This window comes from Populus alba, chromosome 3 (genome assembly GCF_005239225.2).
Source record: "Populus alba chromosome 3, ASM523922v2, whole genome shotgun sequence".
Classification (NCBI taxonomy): Eukaryota; Viridiplantae; Streptophyta; class Magnoliopsida; order Malpighiales; family Salicaceae; genus Populus; species Populus alba.
Window position 1 is genome coordinate 17,182,578 of NC_133286.1, and position 24,862 is coordinate 17,207,439.

The following is a 24,862-nucleotide window of genomic DNA, read 5'->3' on the forward strand; positions in this document are numbered from 1 at the left end:
CTGGAATCCAATGGCCCACTTGTATCAACACGACGAGCATCCTCTTCATTGAGGGCCTACGCTACCTATCTATGTATTTTTATTTTTCAATTATTTTGTATATTTTATTGAATTCTGCTGTTGATGATTCAAGCTTAAATTAGTGATCGATCTAAGAAATTTTATTGTCTTACATCATGTTATGATAATGGAAGTCCACTAGAAATACCTTCGAAGGATAAATGATCGATAAATGAGCAATTGTTGTTTTGATGGGCCATGAGTGTCGATTAACATAGTTAATATTATTAATTTGAAAAGTTAATTTTTTTTTCATGAATATAAATGCACATGTTAGTTTATATGTATCTCGATTAATTTTATAAGTTCTAAAATTAATAACTATATAAATTTTTAATAACTCTAAAATTTGTGAGATTTGAACCGGTGATTTTTAGAAAATAAATATAAAACCTGATGAATTAAATTATATTTTTTATAATTTTAAAAAGTTGATATAAAAATAAAGATGGTAAAGTTTTCAAGATCAAAATCCATTTAAAAGATCTATTTCTTAATCTTTTATAATTTATTTTTATAGAACCACTCCAGATTGCTCGAGATTTGAGCTATTTTCCCTTAATTCCGTATTTATTCTAGATTTTGTGTTATAGCTATTTCATATTTAGCTCATGATCAAATAGGACACAACAGCCTTTAGCTCATGATACAACAGCCTTTAGCTCATGATCAAATAGGACACAACAGCCAACCACACCCTCCTCTAACCTTCACACATCCTTCCTTCTGAAATCCCAACATTAATATAGACGAAAAAGAAATAAAACTCATAAGAACATTAGTGAAAATCCAAGAATTAAACTCACCACAGAGCTTTGAGAATAGTGGACGTGTAGGAAAGTGCTTGAACATGTGCAAGATTCCTGCTCAAGACTTCTTCGCTAATGAATTTGGGCTTCCATTAACTATGATTCCTAGTAAGTCATTGTTTAGCCCGTTCAAACTGAGATTTGTGCACATTATCAATTGAAACAGTGGTGACTTCGAAGCAAACACTAAACTCTGTATCATGTTTATGGATTTGTTTTACTACCAGATCTTGAAGACACATGGGTTTCGAAATGGTTTATGGACAAGTTCCACCCCCATTTGAAGAGGATCCAGTAGAAAACAGCCTTGCCTTGCAGATATTCTGTTGATCACGTAGTTTCTAACAGAAGATCTTGAATGAATGAAGGCAAACGCTAACAAGCTAAGTGTTCAAAATAATTACATAACGAAGAACAAAGAATAAAAGTACAGGTTGATTTGAGTAGTCTTTGCAAATATTTTAAGAAAACCTCTCGCTTTTATCCACTTGACAGAGCTAACTATGGTACGATTTAGTGTTTCTGCACCTTTCCCTTTCTTTTTTATACTTTACATGGTTTCCATGTGAATCTTCAATCGGTGCCTCAAAACGTTTTCTGGAACCAACATTTAGTTTCGAGCAACAGCAGTTACTCAGAGAATGTTGTCTCTTTATCTAAAGATGACCCTCGAATTCCACAAATTCCTAACTCAAAAAGTTTTCCTCTGAACGAGTCCAATCTTTAGGCTCCTGTCCTCTCAGGACTTCACAAATCAAGCCGCTAATATTGCAAACAAGATGGTGATTCCTACCCACAATATTGTAAAATCTTTGACCAACTATGTTAAATTTTGATCATAAATGAATTTTATTTTATTTTTTAAATCATTTTAATGTTAAAAATAAATTTTAAAAAATAAAAAAACTACTTGAAAAATCAATATTCACCCCACTCTAACCGGACAGTAAGGCCAATCAGATCAGTTATGGAATTATTGTTGGACTAGATTGAACTTTAACTAATAAAATTGTTCATACAGATGGCTGGTAACCAACCTGTGTGTGATAACTGATAAGCCTCACCTTGGCTCTGTTGAGTCTCATGTGATTTTGACTCTATACGTATCCGTGACTTCATTGCTAAAGACAAGATACATGTCCACCAAAATCCAGTACCGCACTCCACCCTCCGGCCATTAATTACGGTATCCAAGGTCACAAAAATCCGAGCAGTCTGTAAGACCTTGGCATGATTTATATTTATCTACTCTCTTCTTCTAGATAACCCCACTATTTTAATGCACGAGAACTGTCATTTAAGGTATGAAATATGAATTTTTTTCCTTTTGTTGTGTTCTTTTGAATATCATGTCTACGACTTGCAGGTTTACTGTATTAAGCATTTTGGATAAGTTTTGCGGATGCTGTTGTCTCTACAGCAAAATGTCCAAATTTTGCGCAGTTGATCCCGTGACTAGCATGAATCTCTCTCTTAACGACCAACGAACTCTCAAACTTCCTGCAACTCCTGTCTATAAAATGGCAGCTCCTCTTCAATATAGCTCAGACCCACAAGCTCTAGAATCCTATACATTGCAGTAAGTATATCACAGACTCAATAGTGTGGAGCCTTGTGAGAAAATGGCTATTGCTACTGCATTTTCACTGAAGTTGCAGATTCTGTTCATCATTTTTTGTTGTCGTAGCTATTTCAGCACTGCCTTTACTTCTCAAGATTATGCTGATGCTCTTGAAATATCCATCCTCTTCTTTGAGGGTCAGAGGTCGGGAAAACTGCCACTGAACCAACGGCAAACATGGAGGGGGGACTCTGGGTTGTCTGATGGCTCTGCTTATCACGTACTATTTCAATTTCTGCTATAAATTAACTTCCTGTTCATGAATATAATAAAATGAAGATAGCGGGACTGACTATCCTGGTTTTACTATTTTGTGGATTTCAGGTGAACCTGGTTGGTGGATACTACGATGCAGGTGATAATGTCAAGTTTGGCCTTCCAATGGCCTTCACCACTACATTGTTGGCATGGAGTGTCATTGAATTCGGTAGCTCGATGCAGAATCAGATTACGAATGCCGAAGCAGCCATTCGATGGAGCACTGACTACCTTTTAAAAGCGGCCACTGCCACCCCTGACACACTATATGTTCAAGTGAGCATGCATAATGAAATTCTGTAAATTTTGCACATAAAACCATATTCATCAAGAGAAATGCGCACTACCCTCAAATTAATAAATTAAGAATTTTGCGAAATGGCGTTACAGCAGCTGGAAAATTGAACTCTTGGATGACAGCAGGGGCCAGTAGGCACAATAGGTTTCTGCGTTACTTGATAATTTGAAATGAGACTTAGGTGTACACTGGATGGTGCAGGTTGGAGATCCGAACATGGATCACCGGTGCTGGGAGAGGCCAGAAGACATGGACACACCACGCAATGTGTACAAAGTAACCGCGCAGAACCCAGGATCCGACGTGGCTGCTGAGACAGCTGCCGCCTTGGCTGCAGCTTCAATTGTGTTCAAAGAGTCTGACCCTTCTTACTCCACCGAATTGCTTCATGCAGCAACGAAAGTAAGCATCCATTGTAACTAAATCGACTGTTCACTAGTTGTCAGGTTCTGCACTTGCAAGAAATATCTAATTGTGATTATGCAGGTTTTCGATTTTGCAGACAGGCATAGAGGATCTTACAGCGACTCTCTCAGTTCCGCAGTCTGCCCATTTTACTGCTCGTACTCTGGATACCAAGTAAGATTGTCTTCAGTTCTTGGCTTTCTGAAGTCAATCATAGATCTTAACCTAAGTTTGTCGATTCAGGATGAGCTTCTCTGGGGTGCCTCGTGGCTTCATAAAGCCTCGCTGAATGGAACATACTTGGCTTACATCCAGTCAAATGGTCACACAATGGGTTCCGATGATGATGACTACTCCTTTAGCTGGGATGACAAGCGACCCGGGACTAAGATTCTCCTTTCTAAGGTTCTATTGTATACAGATCTCCTGCTTCACCTGCTTAAATATTAGAAACCACATAAAGCTTGAACTTTGTGGTTCAACAGGAATTCTTGGACAAAACTACTGAAGAATTTCAGATATATAAATCGCATTCAGACAACTACATATGCTCTCTAATGCCAGGCTCTTCTAGTTTCCAGGCCCAATACACTCCTGGTGGGCAATTTTTTCATTATTTTTGTGATACTAACAAGAAAACTTAACGCTAGTGAATATGACAGCATTTCCATGTGCTTTGCAGGGGGGCTTTTTTATAAAGCAACTGAAAGCAATTTGCAATATGTAACCTCCACAACTTTCCTTCTATTGACGTATGCAAAGTATCTTGGCTCAAATGGAGGAGTTGCCAAATGCGGTGGCTCAACCGTGACAGCAGAGTCACTCATCGCTCAGGCGAAGAAGCAAGTGGACTATATCTTAGGTGATAATCCAGCAAAGATGTCTTACATGGTTGGATTCGGTAACAAGTATCCACAACATGTGCATCACAGGGGTTCCTCGGTGCCATCAATACATGCACACCCGAACCGCATTTCCTGTAACGATGGGTTTCAGTACCTCTACTCTAGCTCTCCCAATCCGAATGTCCTTGTTGGAGCCATAGTAGGCGGTCCTGATAACAGAGACCATTTCGCTGATGATCGAAACAACTATCAGCAATCCGAGCCAGCTACTTATATCAATGCACCATTTGTTGGCGCTCTTGCTTTCTTCTCAGCCAAAAACTAATAGCAGTTCTACTATCAACATATTAGTAGTATCTATAGATGTAATGTCGGAAAAGACATTCTCACAAGAAAGCTGTTAGAGAGAAATTTAGTGTATTTGAGATGCGGTATCATGCTTGCCAGTTCAGTTCCGGAACAGCCACATACCGAATTGAATCCTAGATTTGCTCATTTAATTTCCTCGTGATCTTTTAAGAAGCTGAGGCAACTGCTTACCTGCTAAATCCATCAGAAACTGCTGCATACTTTACCTAGAACTTCATGAGAATATTTAACAAGATAGGGTAAGCAGGATTGGAAACTAGTAAGCAACTTTCTGAGTTGAGGGTCATCCCAGTTTGTGACGAGACCACACCAGGAGGCAAGAGCAATGAGAAACCTCCGTTCATTTTACTTTCCATTAATCTATTTCCTCCGATCTTCATTCAGTGGCCTTGTATACTTCTTCCTAATCCTATTTTCCCCATCAAAGACAATCTCTCTCATCGTGAAATCGAATTCACCGTAGATCGTTGATTCCCTTGCTTTGCAATGATTCCGATTCTTCTTTGCTTGCCCACTCTAACAGATTCTTATTAGTTCAAATAGCCCTAGCGAGCTCCTGTGAACTAGCAGCGGACGGTCCTGTTTCTCTTTGAAAAAGGGCATAGCAAGCCAGCTTTCTGATCCCCAAGCTCTCCCGAGCTGCTTTCTGACGCTAAGCTAAGGCCATCTGAGAAGGAAGAAGACGCATCTTCCAATAATAAGTACCCCAGCCGGCAAAGTTTTTAGAGTCGGGTTTGGGTTTTGATGGCACTGAACTGTTGCTAGGATCATTTGGCACTAAAACAGGAGGAGCAACAAGTCATTGTCAATATCGAAAATTGTTTGTTGATACGAGATTTACGGGATGATTAACAATATAAGCTTTTGAAATCGCCATTAATTACTGAGAAATGCCAAAAACAAACAGACAAAAACCTCAAATTAGTCTCTTAACTATGAAACAATTATCAATTTAGTGCTTGAAAAAAAATATTATTGATAAACTATTTATAAAGGAAAAGGACCCGCAAAGATCAGAGATTCAGACATTAATACCATGATAAACCGCCCAAAAATCAAATAAACAGAAAGAGAGAAATGAAAGATTTCACAAAATAAATCAAAACCAAATTATAAAATCAATTGCAAAAGCTATCAAAAACTTGGAGACAATCAGATAAATAATCAAACAGGGGATTATAATTGTATGATGAAAAAAGAAAATAAAAATTTCTAATTAGAATAAAGAAAGAAATTAGCGATTTTTACTTAGATAAAGAAAGAAAATTGAACATTGAAAAAATTGTTTTTCTAGAGATTGATAGTAGTTTAAGGACTGATTTGAGATTTTGTTTTCAAAGAAAAACAAAGCCTTTTTAACTGTTTCTTTTGTTACATTTCTCTAGAACATGCTCATAGCTCTCATGTTGCACATATGAAAGTACATTTTATTAGGACCGACAAACGAAATTACTTAAAATCCAACTGTGATGATAAAAGAGGAACATAAAAAAACCTTGCTAATGATGATTAAAAAAAAATCATTCGCTAATCTAAAATTACAGAGAAAAAATAATAATTACAAAAATCTTCTTTGATTAGAATTTTACTTTTTCTTTATATTTTTATAAATTATATTTGGATGTGTTATTAATTTAGAATATATAATGTATTTTATAAAAATACAAAGAAAAAATAAAATTTAGATGAAATATTTTTGGAATTATAAAAAAAGAAAATCATTAGCTAATCGGATAACGCGGAGAGATCTGGAGCTGGGAACAATAAACAAAATTATGGCTGCGTTTGTTTTTTGGAAATTGGTTTCTGGAAAACTATTTTCTAAACTTTCTTGTATTTATTTATCATTAAAAAAGTTGGTCAACGAAAAACACTTTCTGATCAACAAAAAACACTTTCCAGTCAAAGAAAAAATTGATTTGGTTTTCAGGAAAGCGTTTTTCTTTTATTTTAGACGAAAAATAATTTCCAGAAGTTGTGAAAAATTTAGAAATATCATATTATTTGCTGATCAATTTAAATTTGATCCTTAAACTTTTGATTGTTATATATAATTTGTTTTGAATATTTATTTTTCAATTTCATCCCTTAGAATTTAATTTTTATATTAATTTTGGTCTTTATTTTTATAATTTTTATTTGTTTTTCCCTTATTATTTTTCAATTGAATTTTTTTATTTATCAAATTTGGTTCTCATTCTTTTGATTGTTACTTATTTTTTTAAAAATAATTTATGAAATGTTAATTATTATTATTATTTTAATTTCTTCATCTTTTAATTTTTTATTTTTAGATTTGATCTCTATTATTTTAATTATTATTTATTTTATTTGACATAATTTATATTTTTTTCAATTTCATTCTCATTCAACTTTTTTAATTTGTAAGATTTATTTCTCATTATTTTAATAAACTTGAAAAAAATTAAACATTAAAAAAATATTTTCTAACTCATTTTCTATGATATAATCAAATACTAAAAAGTATTTTCTAATTTTTTTTATTAAACTACTAAATATCAAAAAATACTTTATTTTTTTAAAATTTATTTTTTAAAAAAACAACAGGACCTACATTAAAATAATAACCAACACCTTTAATTTCAACCTAGGAATCCACATCTAAACCAAGGCCCAAATATAGCCGACAATACTTGAATTTTCTCATGTTCTCTGTACATCTCTTTTTGAAACTTTCCAATATAGTTGTGAAATCTCAAGATTTGATTAATTTGAAGCTAGAATTGAACTGGGTTAAAATAAAATAATAAAAAAAAACCTTGATAAATCCTAGTAGGTTAATTTAATAACCTAATTGACCTGATAAAATTATAAAAAATTTAGTTATAATTTATTATTTTTTTTATTAAAACGATATCATTTTAATTTTTTTTTAAAAAAAATTTATTTACTAGTAACCCAATTAAAATTCAGAATCAGGACTTTGAATTGAGCTGCACATCAAGCCAAGTTTAAAAACTATACATTTAAAATTTAAAAATAAAAAAAAAATAAAAAACAAATTTTGCATATAGTTGACTTGTTTCATAAATCAAATCGAGAAATTATCTCTTAAGAAACTCCGTTGAATTATCACCACCCCAGGCTTTTCCGTTCCTTTCACGCAACCTTCTTGGATGTCAAATTGGTAATTACAAGAAAACCCCAACCCAAAATCCTAATCTCACTCAAGACTTTCCATCTTAATAATTGTTTGTGATTCCGTCATTTTCTTTCTTTAGATCCCAGATTCCTCATGCTCTCTCTCTCCCCTTTTCTTCTTCGCGACGAAGTTATATCTTATTCCAATTTATTCAGATCTGGACTTCTATTTATCTTATTGGATATCAATCAAGGCCGAAGAATAAAAAAATTCGAAACCCTTCGAGATGTTTGGTGCTTAAGAAAATAAAATTTGTGTGATTTTTTGGGTTTGTGAATTCGAACTTTAAGAACGTAATATTAGAAAAATATATGATAAAAAGATTTGGTGTAACAGTCTAGAAGGTAGAAAAGAAAGGAGGTGGCAGGCCGTAACGAGTACCAAACAAAGATTAATATAGCAACTCACACCTAAATATAAATATATGTATACGTATATGTATATGTATGTATGTATGTATGTATGTATATGTATGTATTCTTTCCTTCAGCTTCAAGCATTGACCGACACGACGCAAACGATAAATAAAATACAGATCTAATCAATTCAGATTCCAACAGATCTGAGAATCGAATTCCCTCTTTCTCAGATCAATGGCTCCTCGCTTCATCCTCTTCTCCCTTTTCACTTCTCTTCTACTCTCCCTTTCCCTAGCCGAGATCCGTTTCTCCGATATCCGATCCGATGACCGTCAAATTATCCCTTTCGATGAATTCGGGTTCACCAACTTCGGCCGACTCGAACTCAACGTCACAAACATCCACCTCTCCAACCCTAACCCCGATCTCGACCGATCCAAGATCGGATTCTTTCTCTGCACTCGTGATTCCTGGCTTCACGTTATTAACCAACTCGAAGATGGTGAAATCACGTGCGCTCTACAATCAGATCTTATCAAGCCCGTTTTCACTTTCAACGACCTCAAGAAAGGCCAAAACGGCCTCTCCAAAATTGTATCTCAAAACGACGCCGATCAGTACACGCTTGTATTCGCCAATTGCTTGACGTCGTTGAAAGTCTCCATGGACGTCAAGTCGGTCATGTATAATCTCGATAGAGGCGGTAAAGTTCGTGACTATTTGTCGGCTGGAAAAACTATTTTGCCGCGGGTTTATTACTTATTGTCGCTGGTTTATTTCGGTTTAGTTGGTGTTTGGATTTATGTTTTATATAGGAAACGGCTTACTGTTTATCGAATTCATTTCTTCATGCTTGCTGTGGTAATCTTAAAGACAGTGAATTTGTTATGCGAAGCTGAGGATAAGAGTTACATTAAGAGAACGGGTTATGCCCATGGATGGGATGTTTTGTTTTACATTTTCAGTTTTTTGAAGGGGATTACGTTGTTTACTTTGATTGTTTTGATTGGTACTGGGTGGTCGTTTTTGAAACCGTATTTACAAGATAAAGAAAAGAAGGTTTTGATGATTGTGATTCCATTACAAGTTGTTGCCAATATTGCCCAAGTTGTTATTGATGAGACTGGACCGTATGGGCAGGATTGGATTACATGGAAACAAGTGTTCTTGCTGGTTGATGTTGTTTGTTGTTGCGCTGTTTTGTTTCCGATTGTTTGGTCCATTAAGAATTTGAGGGAGGCTGCAAGGACGGATGGAAAGGCGGCGGTGAATTTGATGAAGCTGACTCTGTTTAGGCAGTATTATATTGTGGTGATTTGTTATATTTACTTTACAAGGGTTGTGGTTTATGCGTTGGAGACAATTACTTCTTATAAGTATTTATGGACGAGCGTGGTGGCTGGAGAATTGGCTACTTTGGCATTTTATGTCTTTACTGGGTATAAGTTTAAGCCAGAAGCTCATAATCCTTATTTTGTTGTGGATGATGAAGAGGAAGAGGCTGCGGCTGAGGCCTTGAAGCTAGAAGATGAGTTTGAGCTGTAACTTTGGAGTTCGAAGAAGATGGACATGTCAAGAATTCGAGGTAGATACTTGAACATTGCCACAGTAACTTTGCTTACATGGGATGGTTTACTGTGTGGTTTTCTTAATTTCTTGTTGATGTGCTTTATTTTGGTTTTTGGGTTAGTAGAATAGTTTTATAAATTTCATGTATCTCCGTGAAAGTGGATATTCAACAATATGTACAAGCTCTTGAAGTAAATTGGCCACTGTTCTGACAATGTTTCATGTTTGATTCCTTTGTGTGTGTTCTTGCGTTAAGTAGCATACAAGTGTTGAGTTTAGGTGAATCTGTGCACTTTGGAATTGAAAATTGGAGATTGATTTTTCGTACATGATAGAATCTTGGTGGATTTAAGGGAAATACGCAACACCAGTTTCTGAGTCTGATTTGTCTTGCACATAGTATTTTGGTGGGTGTTCAGCTAGATGCATGCTTATCTTTGAATTCTGAGTGGCAGAGAATGATATCTTGGTTAGTGTAATAGAAAACTTGTTTCATAATAAAGTTATCATAGGAGCCTGTGTTCATGCCAAGTAGCTATTTGATTTACTTTCTGTTTCCTGTTGACAAAAACAATTGTACAATCCTTCAATCTTGAATTGATCCATGAATTCTTGTTTCTTTCATCATTGGCAAGATCGGTGGTAATGGTTTGCTGGACTTAGTTACTTGGACAATCTCAGTGCATTTCTGTTAGATTGATCCATAGCGAAATGGTTGCCATGGTTTGTTGCTTATAATGCTTTTTATGTTTTACTATTTGGGAATTTCATCATGCTCTTACTATATAGACAATTCGAAGAGAGGTAGTCACCTCTTGTTTTGAATGTTACCGTGTAGGCTAGTTTATAACACGGGAATCTTGATGTTGATATATACACTTGGAATTCTTATTTAGAATATGCCTGCCATGTAATGTCATTGTAGAATCGTCGGTAAGCTTCTTGCTATCAAGATGCATGCTGGTGTGAGATGTTGACTATTCTGCGTACTGGTTCTTCCATTGTCAAGGGCCGGAGAATGGTCGTCGTGATGATCATCCTCTGTTAGAGTATTTTTCTTTCATTCAGAATTATATGCATGTTGGAGCAGCTGTATTCCAAATAGTGTCCAAGAGTTATTAGGTTGGGGGTAGCGTTCTCTTCTCTCTCATTTCTGTACATAGCTTAGATCAACTCGGGTATTGTCGAGCCATCAAGATTCATGCCGGGCCTCGTGACTAGAATAGGTTTTCTTTCTTTGTAATATGTTTTTATCAAAATAATTTCATAATACACAATTAAGAAATTATATCTGTTACGATTGAAATCTAATAATAAAGAATTATATATGTCAAATTGATTTTAATTAATAAAGCCAAGATTTATTTGATAAAAACTTATAATCTAATTTGACAATGAATAAAAAAAATTAAAAAAAAAATCCAAAAGATTTAGATTCTATATTGGTATTGATGTTTACAACTCTATAAAAGTACTAAACGAAAAAGTTAACGAAGAATCTAGCATAGGTTTATTTTTTAAATATTATAAATTTATTTTTTAGAAATTATTAATTTAAATTCTATAAATTTTAGACTATAAAAGTTTATATAGATATTAACTTTAAAATATATAAAATTAATGGAGTACTTTAGACATCCAAAAAATCACCACACGTCACACATCTTCTACAAGATCAACGGGTGATTAAAACCCGGCTGTCCACCAACTCCCCTCCTCCAATACAACACACCAAAACAAGCAGCTTCCTCTCACGTAGCAAGTCCATCGCTTGCAGGAAAGAAAAAGATTTTGTCATTCAACAACATAAAAACCGCGTCCTCTCATAGCTGCCGTTAACAACCCCCCCCCCCCCCTATTAAAGCCATAAAAATCTTTCTTTGAACAACCCCGCAACTTCATTTAATTCTTGTAGTTTGCTGCAAGTCTACAATGTGTAGAACCACGGACTTTCATGGGCTACAACCAAGAACCCGAGAAAAGCACTTGAAGATTAAATCTTTTTACGTCCGGTTCACTGGTCTTAGACCCAATAGCAAACCGGTACCCGAGTCACTCACTCTTGTTTATCTCCCTCGTGCTCATGATCTTGTCAGTGATGGGTACAAGTTTCGACCCGTGGCTAAAGCGTTCTTAGGTCTTCATAGGATTGTTGATGTGGATAAAAAGGAAGGAGATGGAGAGGTTATGTTCGGATCAAGAGAACGGGTTCGGGTCAACGAAGGGGTTCGGTTTGAGGTTTATTTAAGAGAAGAGAGGGTGCTGGAGGGGATTTTTAGAAGAGATGCTGACTTGGAAAGGTGGAAGTTGGAGTGTTGTGGCGGCGTTGGCGGTGATGACGCTAGGATGGTGGAGGTTCGTGTGGCGGCGGAGGGACAGGTAGTCTTGGTTGAGAAGGTGGTGACGAGGAAAAGGAAGAGCAAAAGAGGCTGTGATAGGCTGGATGTGATTCCAGAGGAGAGAGAGGTCGTTTCGGATGAATCGGATGGTGGATGTTGTTGTGGTTGTGACGGGAGGGGGTTCTCGTACGGTGGAGATTTGGAAGAGGGGTGTGAGCGAGATTGTGCAGAGGTTGAGATGGAAGTGGAGGTTGTCAGATGGGCTATTGATGTTGGGGTTTGGGTCATGTGTTTGGGTGTGGGTTACATGATTTCTAGAGCTTCTGCTAAGAGCTTAAGATTACTTTGAAGAGATTTGGATCTCTTGTGGTTTCTCCAATTTTTTCATGTTTTTCCGAACTTGCGCCATTGGAAAGGCTAAACTGTATACAATTTTCCATAATTTTTTTCTGCTATCTGCCAAAAGGTTTTTTTATATTTATATCTTTATTTATTACTCCACTCATCAGATAACAAATCATATAAATATTATTTATTATTCAAAAAATATTATTTATTATTCAAAGCAGAATAGATTTACAATATTTATATATTATTTATTAATTATTAGGTAAGGTATTTATTTAAAAAAAACTCATTTAGTCTGATTGAATGGATATTATAACAGTGGGATGCAATTGTCATTTGATCTTTGTCAACGACTAAGATCATTAGTTTTTATGGTCTCTAAACTCTCCCATGGAGAAATTTGTACCCCGCTTGAGTACGATTACGATGGTATTATTCTTTCATGCTATACATGTTTTCATCCAGTGGTGCTGGAAAATTGATTTATTTATGCTATATATGTTCAACACCTAAATATTTATAGGAATTAATTGTTTACTTATCTGCAAATTTGTTAAATGTGTATTATTCCTTGTAATATATTTTATGGAAGAAAAAAAAAACAAAAAGAAAAATTGTTTAAATATGATGTAGCATCTATGTCATGGATGATTATCTAGACCAATTGAGACTAGCTGGATTAGTTGAAACTAGTGGTGTCTGTATGATAAATGACGGAAATAATTGTTTAGACTAGTCAACTAAATGGGCTGGTGGCATCTGAATATCTAATAATCAAGTTATTGAATCTTTATTTATTATCAAGAATAAAAACATGATTTGTAAGATTTTGAAAGTTGTTTTTGGCAAGAAGTTAATGATGCATTTATGTTTGAATTTATTTTAAATATTGTTTCAACTTTCTAATATAATGAATGATCTTAATATGTCAAGTCTTTCATATATCAGGGTGAACTTTTATGATCAGTCGGAGTTCATATATCTAGAGAACTTGAGTTTTATGATCAGTAGAAGTTCATATATTTAGAGAGCTTTTTGTAATACGATTTATTATTGTATTTGGTTTTATTCGGATGATCAGTAGAAGTTCATATACATCTGTTATTTATAGCACTCTTTTGTGGCATCAATTTTTCACTGCTCTGCCATCAACAGAAGCCTGCTTTTATTATTTTTCTTTTCTTTTGTGGATTCCTAGATCAGATTATGGTGATTTACCTCGTTAGCTCAATCTCTGTCCGAATAGATTAAAGTAAAGGCGGCAACCTTTTTTGTTTTTTCAAAAATTAAGAAAAAGCCATCTTCATCTCTCACTTTGTTTTTTCTTCAGTGAAAGAGCCAGATTCATTTCTTCTCTTCCCTCTCTTTTAGTTCCTAGGACAGTAAAGGCAAGAATGGGACTCGAAGAAGAGCTTCTACGAGTGTAAACATATCCAGCATGTAGCCAGTTAGATCATATATAGAATATATCATTGTCAAATAATTAATAAATAACAGAACGTGTCGTAACATTTTAATTTTAATATATCTCGAGAAGTGAAGGTGATGATGATCAATCAACAGCCTAGACAATTCCACGAGTGAATCCAATCCTCGAGACCCCACCACCACCACCGGCACAAGCTGGAAATTGTACGAGAACCATTTTATAATTCACAACATAATAAATATCCATCATCAACAACATTTTCAAAGTAAAAAACATCTTCGACACCTACACCTTCCTCTTTCAGCTCGCAAGATCGCAGCTTCTTTCTGGGATCTCACCTTTCTTACACCTATCATGGACACTGAGCTAGATTTCGCTCGAGCCCAGATCCTGGAATTGATAGCTGAACTTGAATATGAACGTAAGGCACGAAAGAAGTTGGAGACTATGAGAAAAAGACTAGCCAAGGAATCGGCTGAAGAGAGAAGAGGAAGGGAAGCGCTTGAGAGAGTTTGTGAAGAGCTTGCTAGAGAAATCTCTTCTGATAGAGATGAGATTGATCACATGAAAAGAGAAATGGGAGAGGAAAGAGAGATGATAAGAATGGCTGAGGTCTTAAGAGAAGAAAGAGTTCAAATGAAGCTTGCAGAGGCGAAAATGCTCTTTGAAGAGAAGTTGTTAGAATTGGTAGGAACAACTACACAGGCAGAGCCTCACCAGAATTCAACTTCCAGAATGGAACAGAAGAGTGAAGAAGATAAAGAACCTGAAATCGCAACTCCATTAAAGACTACAGCTATTTTGTCGGGCAAGTTAAACAGGATAGTTTTGAGTGAGAAATCCTGTTATGACAACAGTGAATCAACAAGGGCGATCTTGAGTGAAAAGTCATCATTTAATGATAACACTCGTAGCATTTCATCAATGGTAATTCAGAGAAGTAGAGAATCACCAGAACCTGAGAATCCTCACATCAAGAGAGGGATGAAGGGGTTTGTCGAATTCCCTAGAGTGGTTCGAGCAATAGGGTCCAAAAACAAGCATCGGGGCACAAAGTTGGAGTGTCAAAAGGCACAGCGAAGGATTCTACTGAAACAAAAAAGCCCCATCAGATCCACTAATCTTATCGTTTCGTAATTAATTATTTTTCACTTCCCTTTGTGTTTGATTAGTTTTTTGTGCTCTCTTAATCTGCAATGACTCTCAATTATCTTCTTGATTTTTGTTTTGTCAAATGAGTAGTGTTTTCTGGGCTTGTTAGTGTCGAGAGAGTGTGAGTACTGATGATATGTGCATATGAGTTTTACTTGAAATATTGAAGGCCATGAAATTAGAAAAGGGTTGAAATATGTACTGATGCTTGATATGTGCATATGAGTTTTAACTTCACATCTTTTAATATTAAATTAATTAAAAATTAAATTTTATAATTATTTAATTTAATTTCCATTAAATTATTATGCTCTTATCATTTAAATGACAAATTTTGCAAGTTAAATTTTTTTTAATTGATTCTTTTAAGATTTTATTAGATTAGACTTTATAATTTTATTTTATTATTTTTAGAATACTTATGTCTCGTTAACATTTTTTTTTTTTTGAACGTTGGAAGAAACTCCATCAGTCTAGGTCGATGCTATAAAGGTTTGCAGCCAAAGAGCCTAAAAAAGTTGAATTTAAGCCCTGGGAGAGGAGGTGAGATAAATTCTCATGAATTTTCTTGTCTTTGGCTGGCTTTGAATATTTGATTTCAGTCAAATTAAAAGGCTGAGTTTTTTTCAAGTATGCGGAAGAAGGTACGAGGATACCGTATCACACAGTAAATAAATAAATAAATAATTGAAATGGACAGGATTTTACAGTTCCTTGACTTTTCAAGATTGAACTTCAAATATTATGCCAAATAGAAAGAAAGAAAGAAAGAAACCTCACCAGCTAAGAGTCCTCTTCACTCTCTCTCTCTGTATTTATAAACAAGCTTTTATTTTACGTTGTATAGGTCTGAAGGGAAGCATTCTGTTTCTCACTGTGAGAGAGAAGATGGAATTGAGTGTAAAGTTGCTCTGTTCTTCAGCACTTGCTTACTGCTTTTGCCTTCTTCCCTTCTTCGTTCTTCTTTCAACCTTTCACCTGTCCAGTGCTCAAAACGCCACCACTGATCCATCTGAAGGTACCTCTCTCTGATCCCTTGAATTCTACAGTACAAGTATGAATCCTCTTGAGGTCCAAACTGTACCAAAATAAACCATGTATATCGGTTTTTCTTGCATCTTAATTTGTTTTTCTCTTAGTTTGAAATCTTTGCGTGTACATGGCATCGTTAGCTTTAGCTATGAGAGTTTTTAAACTATATAGTCACACAAAGGGATTTTTAAATTTTATCTTTGTTTCTTAGCTAGAAAATATATCTTGTTTGTAGAATATATATATAGACTGTACGACATGAAAAACCAGACAGAAAGTCTTGTTTTTATTTCTGGGTTTGTTTTTGGTTCATATTTATGCTGATCGGAATTGCTTTTTCAGCAGAAGAAGAAAACTAAAGAAGCTACCTGTGTATTTAATGATGTTTTCGTTAAGTAGCTAAGACCTTAATATCACAAGCTGGTAGCCAAAGAATAATGTGATCTTTTTTACCAATGCTCGTACCGATGGCTAACCTTCCAGATATTTTCTTGGAATGATAGCAATCTGAAAGAGATTGTGGATGCGTGTGGTCTGCAGAGGGTCAGCTCACGATCAATGCCCACTTTATTTGTGGTCGCCCGCATGTGGTTCTTCAATTACATTTCCTGAACTGTTACATCACCATCATCATCATCATCATCATCATATATATATATATATATCACTACCTTAAAAACACTTTCTTAAAAACATATGTAAATGAGTAGTATGATTTTTTCAAAGATTCTCTTTTAGATAACATAAGAAGAAGTGTGAAGTGTAGATTTAATGTGGTGTCCCTGCCCATATCTTCGTAGTGGATTACATAAGCTTTTCAATTCAAAAATTACTGAAGAAAAGGGTAATCATAGTGTGGATTTTTTTACTAGCCAAGAACAAGAACATGAACATCACTATTCACTAATATGTTGTTAATTATAAAGTTTTAGTTAATCAGACGATGGATTTTAGCTGATTGATATCCTAATTATATACATAAAAAAAAAAAATTTTAGGAAAAAAGAAGAACATGGGCAACTTTTTACTGTGGGTTGAAAAGCTATAGTATTCCTGGCTCAATTTTTTGCAGGCCATGAGAGCAGTGCTATATATGGTATTATGTCCAGTCCAGTAATTTGGCTAAGATTCAGTTTTACAGTCTATTTATTTTTACTTTCTAAAAGCATCTTAAAATTTAATAATGTTAAAAACAAATTTTTAAAAAAAAAAATATATATATATATATATATATAAAAAATAATCTCAAGTAAAATATACTATTTTAAGGCAATTTGTTTGGAAGTCTACCTATAATCATCATTGAGTGAAAATGATTTCTCCATCAAATGAGCATGTGTAAGCATCTTAATGAGGATAAGAAGTAGCACTGCTTCTAAAAGTTGTTTTTGTGATGGTGAGACAGTGAGTGCATTGAACTCGCTATTTGAGCAATGGGACGCACAAGCTGTGGGGTTATGGAACTTGAGTGGAGAGCCATGCAGCGGATCTGCCATTGACCAAACTGATTTTGAAGACCCTGACAACAACCCTGCCATCAAATGTGAATGTACTCAAACTACATGTCACATTACCCAACTGTATGTCTCTCTTTCTCGTTTTTCTTTTCTTATAATTTTGACTTTTAGCATGAAACTACAAAAAATCCACGGGCTGTTTTCCTATATTTTAATTTGCATTTAACTCTCAAACTGTTTTCAGGAGAGTTTATGCTTTGAACAAAAAAGGGGTGATTCCAGAAGTACTTACAGCTTTGAAGTATCTTACCTTTCTGTAAGGAAACACGCCCAAGTTATAAATTTTTTGTTGAAAGATTCAAGGCTTCTTTCTAGCTCACATTGCTGATGGAATTTTGTAGAAAAATTGATCAAAATTACTTCACTGGTCCATTGCCTGCGTTTATTGGAAATTTATCAGCATTGAAGGGTTTGTAAGTAAAGAAGTACTTCTTGTCAGAACTTTTGTTACGTTTGAAAATTTCTGTTACTAGAAAATTTAAGTATGGCGTCTCAGTGACCTTCCTTTGTTTATGTGACTAGGTCAATTGCCCACAATGCATTTTCTGGGACCATTCCTAAGGAGCTTGGCAATCTTAAGGAGCTCACTTTGCTGTAAGATTGGCCTTCTTTTGAATTAAATTTTACTTTGTTAAAGATATCTTCCACAAACATCCTCTTTCTGGTACTCTTTAAGTTATGGACAGATTATAAGATAGAAGTATTATACAACTTTTATGCAAATAGGGAAAGCTTGTTCGGATGATATCTTCTGAAAAATGCCCTATGTGTTTGCATTTTCAACAGGTCTTTTGGTGTAAATAATTTCTCAGGCACACTTCCCCCAGAACTGGGTGATCTTGTCAATCTTGAGGAACTGTAAGTTGTAGCAACATGTTCCCTCTAATGTAAACAATCTCCGCTCTGTAAGGATTTGTACCACATGTTGTCAACAAGATTTTGACATATATGTGTGTTTTGCAGTTATATTAATAGTTGTGGATTGGGTGGTGAAATTCCCTCAACATTTGCCAACCTTCAAAGATTGAGAGTCTTGTAAGGAAATCACATTCTATAAGCTTATTGCAGTTTGTTCCTCTTAAAATCCAAGGTTACTATACCCCAGCATGGCTTACCTTGGCTTGTATATGTTCAGGTGGGCATCGGATGATCCTTTCACAGGCAACATACCTGACTTCATAGGCAACTGGACAGGGCTTACATCATTGTAAATCATAGAATCTTCTGATATTTTCATTTGTTAGATGCGACAGTAGTATGTTTACAGCTACAGAGAAGAATGATTTATTTGATTGGTTTATGGAATGCTTCTCCAGGAGATTTCAAGGGAATTATTTTGAAGGTCCTATACCACTCAGTTTCTCCAACTTGACCTCATTAAACTCTCTGTGAGTTTGTTTATTTATATATATAATTATCTCTCTGTCATTCATATGCTTATCCGCATACAAAAGAAAACTAGTTTCAGTAATAAATTCACATAACTATACAGGCGAATCAGCGATTTAAGCAACATGAGCTCTACCTTGGATTTTATCAAGAACTTGAAGAACTTGACCGACTTGTAAGTAGTTGATTAGTCTATCCATTCTTTTTATATGCATATGAATTTGCACTAGCTACTTGATTTTTCTCTTGGAAGGAATCTGAGGAATGCATTGATCAATGGTAGTATTCCATCTGATATTGGAGAGCTCCCAACTTTAAATAGACTGTAAGATCTCAATACATTCAACTTGAAATGCCAAAGCCGTCCATGAAATCTAATTATGCCTGTATGTTTCTTTTGTGATTTTTTCATCAATTTTTTCAGGGATTTAAGTTTTAACAACTTAACAGGCCAAGTTCCAAGTGCTTTATTCAGGATGAGTTCTCTTGAATACTTGTAAATATCACTTAACCTTTCAATTGTAGTGTTTTGATCAATTTCTTTGTCTTTTTTTTTTTTTAGTTCGGAGACTCTTGGTGAAATCTTCACCTTGTTATTTTCTCTTCTATGCTATTGTAATGGCCAGGTTTCTTGGAAACAATAGTCTATCTGGAACCCTCCCTGAACAGAAAAGCAATACACTTCAGACAATGTAAGTCCTCATACAAAGCATATTATAAATTGAATCTGGTGGCACTTCCCAAGCAGCGATTACATAACAGCTTCTGAAGTAGGTGTTAGATCGTATCATGCTTCCATTTTCTTCTTTGGACTATACTCTGAAGCCATCATTATTTCCTTTCTTTTCATATCTGAATTTAGTCAGAATCTCATCTTATTCCAACTCATTTTTTATCATGTGCTTACTAACCCCCTTTGATATATTTTTGTATGCAGAGATTTATCTTACAATTATCTGTCCGGAACTTTTCCTTCATGGGTAGCCTCAAATGTACAATTGTATGTGTTCCCGATCAGGGCACTTTCTTCATCCATCATTATTCTGAGTTTGTCACTAAATTAATATTATTAAACTCCAAATAAATTACTACCTCATAAGATGCAATGTCGTTGTATTCTGTCATCATGAATCTTTACTAAGTTTTACCGGTAATCTTTGTGGAACTATGCAGGAATTTAGTGGCCAACAACTTCACTTTTGACAACTCAAATATAAGGTGAAGTGACATGTCCTTTCAAAGCCATTGTAATTAATAGTGTGCACAGTGAGCAAAACTGGTGCAACATATTACCTGCATGTGGAACCAGTTCTTTCCTCCCTTTTTTCTTTCTTATTTTCCAATTTTGATAAGCAATAAGAGTTGTTTTCTTATGTAGTGTTCTGCCAGGATTGAACTGTCTACAGAGAAATTACCCATGCAATCGGGATACTCCACGTTGTACGCTTCTTCATCCAGTAATTTAGTTCCAGACATAACTTTTCACTGTCTGATTCAATATGAAATGCGCCTTCCTAGACCCTTCCGATAATCATCCTAGTACTGTACAGCATATGTCTAGGCTTTAAGGACTTGGTTACATGTATAGGTGAAAATGTCTTCATGTGTTCATCAATGTGGTAGAGAGTAATTGATTTCAGTTCCTTTCTTTTTATCTGTTGTAGATGCAAATTTCGCAATCAAGTGTGGTGGTCCAGAGATGAGAACCGCTGATGGCACAATTTATGAAGCTGAAAACTCATCTCTCAGTGCAGCATCATTCAGTGTAACTAGTACCGAAAAATGGGCAGTGAGCAATGTGGGCTTGTTTGCTGATAGACGAAGTCCTGAGTATGTTGAAAATACCTTGACACAAGTTCTCAGCACTAATACCCCAGAGCTCTATCAGACTTCAAGGATATCTCCTGGTTCACTTAGGTACTTCGGCCTGGGTCTAGAGAATGGGCTTTATACTGTACATTTGTTATTTGCCGAAACTGCATTTGCAGATCGAAGCTCACAAACTTGGGAGAGTTTAGGACGGCGCGTTTTTGATATCTATATTCAGGTAGAAAATGTTTGAAACCAAATACATATAGTACAGAACTTCTATAATTATAACTCCATTCTCTATGCGTTCATGTGTTTTATAGGGAAGTCGCCAATTGAAAGACTTTGACATATCAAAGGAGGCAGGTGGGGTTGAGAGATCAATTACAAGGACTTTTAATGTTACTGTGTCAGAAAATCATCTGGAAATTCATTTGTTTTGGGCTGGTAAGGGGACCTGCTGTACCCCTGTACAAGGCTACTATGGACCAATCATCTCAGCCCTTAATGTTGTTCCAGGTAACATGTGATAACTCACCAATCGAACTTAGTATGTCCAGGTTTTCCTTCTCTAGTTCTCACTGCTGTTTATAACCGTATTTACTGCACAGGTTTTACACCAACTGTTAGTGGGATACCACCCAGTACTCGGAAAGAGAAGAGCAGGACCGGGATGGTTGTTGGTATTTCAGTTTCTGCTGGAGTTGTGTGCCTGACCCTGATATTTGCAGTTGTTTACATCATGAGGAAAAAAGACAGCGAAGATGAGGAAGGTAAGATCATCACAATAATGATGCAACTTGCTTGATCTTGATATGCTGCCAAGGGCCTTCAAAATTTCCTTGATTTTCTTGTAGCAACCTAAAATGATTTTATGCCTCGAATCTGAGATGTAATTTCCTTAGAGTAGGTTGATTGTACTTGAATGATTCACCATTTCCTACATAGAAATGTATATGTTAGACAAAGAAAGGTATCCTAAGTAATCACTTCAATTTTTCTACTTGAATATGCAGTGTTTCCTGGGATGGGCCCTAGACCAAACACTTTTAGTTATACCCAGCTGAGAGAAGCCACAGATGACTTCAATCCTTCAAATATGCTTGGGGAAGGGGGATTTGGAGTTGTATACAAGGTAAGAAACGCAAGATGACTGCTCTAAATTTTATTTTTAAAAAATGACAAGCTTGTGATTCAAGATTTTTTAGTTTACCTTGCAAGAGGTATGCTTTATGTTACTAAATTCTGGTACCTTTCAGGGTTTGCTTTCTGATGGGAGGGCAGTGGCTGTAAAGCAACTTTCAGTTGCATCCAACCAGGGCATGAGCCACTTTATAACTGAGATCGCCACCATATCGGCAGTTCAACATTGTAATCTTGTGAAACTGTACGGATGCTGCATCGAAGGGAATAGACGCCTCCTGGTTTATGAATACCTTGAAAACAAAAGCCTTGATAAGAATCTCTTTGGTATGAAGATGCCCAAAATACTTTGCTTACTTCCCTTAAGTAACCATAGAAACTTGATTCTTCATACCCATCCAGATGATCAAAATATACAGACACAAGTTACTTTTGGTGGTTGAAGTACATGAAAAAAAGGGCATCGTGGATGGCCAAATAACTATACTTCAATAAGATACATGTTCAGATTTCAAACTCCATTTTGGTTATGGAATAGATTATGTACTAAGCATGCATCTACTTATTATGCAGAAAAAGATGGAATGCATCTTGATTGGCCTACCCGCTTCAATATATGCCTGGGAACTGCTAGAGGATTAGCTTACCTCCACGAGGAGTCAAGTCCAAGGATTATACATAGAGATGTCAAGGCAAGTAACATTTTGCTTGATGCAGAACTCTGCCCTAAAATATCAGATTTTGGATTGGCAAAACTATACGACGACAAGAAAACTCACATCAGCACTCGAGTTGCAGGAACCATGTAAGATCTCCTTCAACCTTTTCATCGGAGCATTTGTAATTTGCTGACCATGAACTGTGCTATGCTCTATACCACAGTGCGGCATATAGAAGCCATATGTGAAAACAATGGAGATTATTTGAATGTATTCCCAATAAACCTTTTCACCAAGAACATTAATTTTCTTATAGTGGCTATTTGGCACCGGAGTATGCAATGCGTGGACATCTGACTGAGAAGGCTGATGTTTTTGGTTTTGGTGTGGTTGCTTTGGAGATCATAAGCGGGAGAGCAAATTCTGACTATAGCTTAGATGATAAAAGAGTCTATCTTCTTGAATGGGTAAAGAAAACAACACCTTTTTTTTTTGGCAGGCGTATCTTTGCTAACAAAATTAATCCTTCTCATTGTGAATTGATCGTATAATGTTTTTAGGCATGGACTCTGTACGAAAGTAGACAAAGTTTGCTACTGATGGATCCAAGTGTAACAGAATTTGATGAAAATGAAGCTCTTCGAGTTATAGGAGTAGCTCTCTTGTGCACTCAAGCCTCACCAGCAATGAGGCCGACAATGTCAAGAGTTGTGGCAATGTTTAACGGAGATATCGAAGTGAGCACTGTTACATCAAAGCCAAGCTACTTGACTGATATAGACTTTAAGGATATAACTAGCAGCTTTTCAACTGAAAACACCCCAGCATCTGCTTCAACTGGTGATAGCAAGAGCAAGAATAAAAGCCAGCATCATAATTCAATTGATCTTAGTCCAGGAGGTGATCAAATACACTCCCCACTAAATATCACTGAACCAAGGCTGAGTGACCTTATTGGGGATGGAAGGTAAGGGGTTAGTTATTGCTACAGAGCTGCATAGTTTGCAGCCAAATAGAGTATATATAGCACTTTATGCCTTCTTTTTCTAGCCAGTTGTATGATTAGTTGTAGACATGACAAGCTTTAAACACTAACATTTGTACAAAAAATGTACAAGGAATCTGCGGCACTATATATGTGAAATGATATTGTCATCAGAAAATGAAAAAAAAAAAAAAAAATTGATTTCATCCTGTCATAGCTCTTGCCAAGCACTGACACTTGTGGAAGAACATTATATATTATATTTACAGACTATAAACAAAGTTTCAAGCAAACAATACCTGAAGTGTTCCTCTTGCCCACCGTCCAAGTAAAATGTGCTTGCGACGAACGCTTAATACAACTCCGCCTTGATTAACTATAAGCCAACATTAGACGGTGGCTTCAAGAGTGCCTTTGTTATGAAGGCTCGCCTTAGAATACCTTTTGTTCTCTATAGATGACACGTAGTAAGAAAAAACTTTCAATGGTCCAGATGATTTGTATTTTCATAAGTACCACGACACAAGTATTTCCTAAATTATCTTTATATTCTATTACTTTATTGCCTCCAAGGAAAAAAAAAGCATTAAAAGTATTCATAAACAAGGTAATATTCTAGTTTTTAAAAAAAAAATAGTCAGAAAAATAATATTTTATATTTAAATAGAATATTTTTTTATCTAAAATTTGTACTAAGTGATACTCCAATTTTAAAATTTATATTAAGTTTGAAAAAACATATTTTAAAGATTTTTCATAGTTTTCTTTTACAAGTTTTCATTGTTTTTTTAAATGAAAGAAGACATGAATAATAATTATATATTTATATAACCACTTTTTAGTAATGTAAAAGATTAAAATTATTTTTTACATTTTCATATTTAGTTGGTATCATAAATTTAATTTTTATTATAAATTAAGTGTAAATATTTGAAGTTAATAATATAATTTTTTCATGATAACTTTTAATTTAAATGAAATAAAATTAATATTCTATAATTAAATTATTAGAAAATATAAAATATTGAGATGACTATAGATTATCTCATAACATTCAGAGGAAGTATGGAAACTAAATTAATAAGATCTAAACCTTTTTATTTCATCTTTTTAAGTTGCATTCATTAGTAATTGGACTTGATAATTTGTTTTAATTTTTTTTTCTAAGAAGTTAATATGCTGTAAAAAAATCTTGTATTGGATTGATACTTGATTTTATAAAAAAAATTATTTTTTTACAAAAATTAAGAGGATCAAAATTAAAAATAATGGAAAAATAATACCCTTTTTTAACTCAGCATTAT

At 35.0% G+C, this 24,862-nt stretch overlaps 5 protein-coding genes across 5 annotated transcripts; all 5 read left to right on the top strand.

Moving 5' to 3' along the window:
- The first annotated feature begins 2,260 nt into the window (after nt 1-2,260).
- LOC118049132 (endoglucanase 1) lies at nt 2,261-4,799 on the top strand. Its single transcript, XM_073407911.1, has 7 exons — nt 2,261-2,710; nt 2,815-3,024; nt 3,248-3,448; nt 3,533-3,625; nt 3,695-3,856; nt 3,937-4,048; nt 4,134-4,799. Exons 1-7 carry the CDS (start codon nt 2,492-2,494, stop codon nt 4,619-4,621), a joined length of 1,485 nt encoding a protein of 494 aa, XP_073264012.1. The 5' UTR covers nt 2,261-2,491; the 3' UTR covers nt 4,622-4,799.
- A 3,543-nt stretch (nt 4,800-8,342) lies between these two features.
- Nucleotides 8,343-9,971, top strand: LOC118049087 (protein CANDIDATE G-PROTEIN COUPLED RECEPTOR 7). The gene has a single exon (XM_035058964.2). It carries the CDS (start codon nt 8,422-8,424, stop codon nt 9,730-9,732), a length of 1,311 nt encoding a protein of 436 aa, XP_034914855.1. The 5' UTR covers nt 8,343-8,421; the 3' UTR covers nt 9,733-9,971.
- A 146-nt stretch (nt 9,972-10,117) lies between these two features.
- On the top strand, nt 10,118-12,552 carry LOC118049088 (uncharacterized). Its single transcript, XM_035058965.2, has one exon. It carries the CDS (start codon nt 11,689-11,691, stop codon nt 12,442-12,444), a length of 756 nt encoding a protein of 251 aa, XP_034914856.1. The 5' UTR covers nt 10,118-11,688; the 3' UTR covers nt 12,445-12,552.
- Nucleotides 12,553-14,226: 1,674 nt separating this feature from the next.
- LOC118049131 (protein BRANCHLESS TRICHOME-like) lies at nt 14,227-15,009 on the top strand. Its single transcript, XM_035059029.1, has one exon. It carries the CDS (start codon nt 14,227-14,229, stop codon nt 15,007-15,009), a length of 783 nt encoding a protein of 260 aa, XP_034914920.1.
- Nucleotides 15,010-15,871: 862 nt separating this feature from the next.
- On the top strand, nt 15,872-24,073 carry LOC118049089 (probable LRR receptor-like serine/threonine-protein kinase At1g56140). Its single transcript, XM_035058966.2, has 24 exons — nt 15,872-16,042; nt 17,462-17,636; nt 17,758-17,829; nt 17,915-17,986; nt 18,096-18,167; nt 18,360-18,431; nt 18,537-18,608; nt 18,709-18,780; nt 18,890-18,961; nt 19,066-19,137; nt 19,216-19,287; nt 19,387-19,458; nt 19,589-19,654; nt 19,900-19,962; nt 20,136-20,180; nt 20,341-20,402; nt 20,627-21,009; nt 21,095-21,290; nt 21,383-21,544; nt 21,788-21,906; nt 22,031-22,241; nt 22,488-22,719; nt 22,890-23,040; nt 23,134-24,073. The coding sequence occupies exons 1-24, from the start codon at nt 15,913-15,915 to the stop codon at nt 23,542-23,544; spliced, it is 3,126 nt and encodes a 1,041-aa protein (XP_034914857.2). The 5' UTR covers nt 15,872-15,912; the 3' UTR covers nt 23,545-24,073.
- Nucleotides 24,074-24,862: the final 789 nt, after the last annotated feature.

Coding starts and splice junctions, on each gene's coding strand:
- LOC118049088 (XM_035058965.2), top strand. CDS start 11,689: ATGTGTAGAACCACGGACTTTCATGGGCTACAACCAAGAACCCGAGAA.
- LOC118049132 (XM_073407911.1), top strand. CDS start 2,492: ATGGCTATTGCTACTGCATTTTCACTGAAGTTGCAGATTCTGTTCATC. Junction 3,025..3,247: donor CTGACACACTATATGTTCAA/GTGAGCATGCAT, acceptor TGGATGGTGCAG/GTTGGAGATCCGAACATGGA. Junction 3,449..3,532: donor TGCTTCATGCAGCAACGAAA/GTAAGCATCCAT, acceptor GTGATTATGCAG/GTTTTCGATTTTGCAGACAG.
- LOC118049087 (XM_035058964.2), top strand. CDS start 8,422: ATGGCTCCTCGCTTCATCCTCTTCTCCCTTTTCACTTCTCTTCTACTC.
- LOC118049089 (XM_035058966.2), top strand. CDS start 15,913: ATGGAATTGAGTGTAAAGTTGCTCTGTTCTTCAGCACTTGCTTACTGC. Junction 17,637..17,757: donor ACATGTCACATTACCCAACT/GTATGTCTCTCT, acceptor AACTGTTTTCAG/GAGAGTTTATGCTTTGAACA. Junction 20,181..20,340: donor TTTGACAACTCAAATATAAG/GTGAAGTGACAT, acceptor TTTCTTATGTAG/TGTTCTGCCAGGATTGAACT.
- LOC118049131 (XM_035059029.1), top strand. CDS start 14,227: ATGGACACTGAGCTAGATTTCGCTCGAGCCCAGATCCTGGAATTGATA.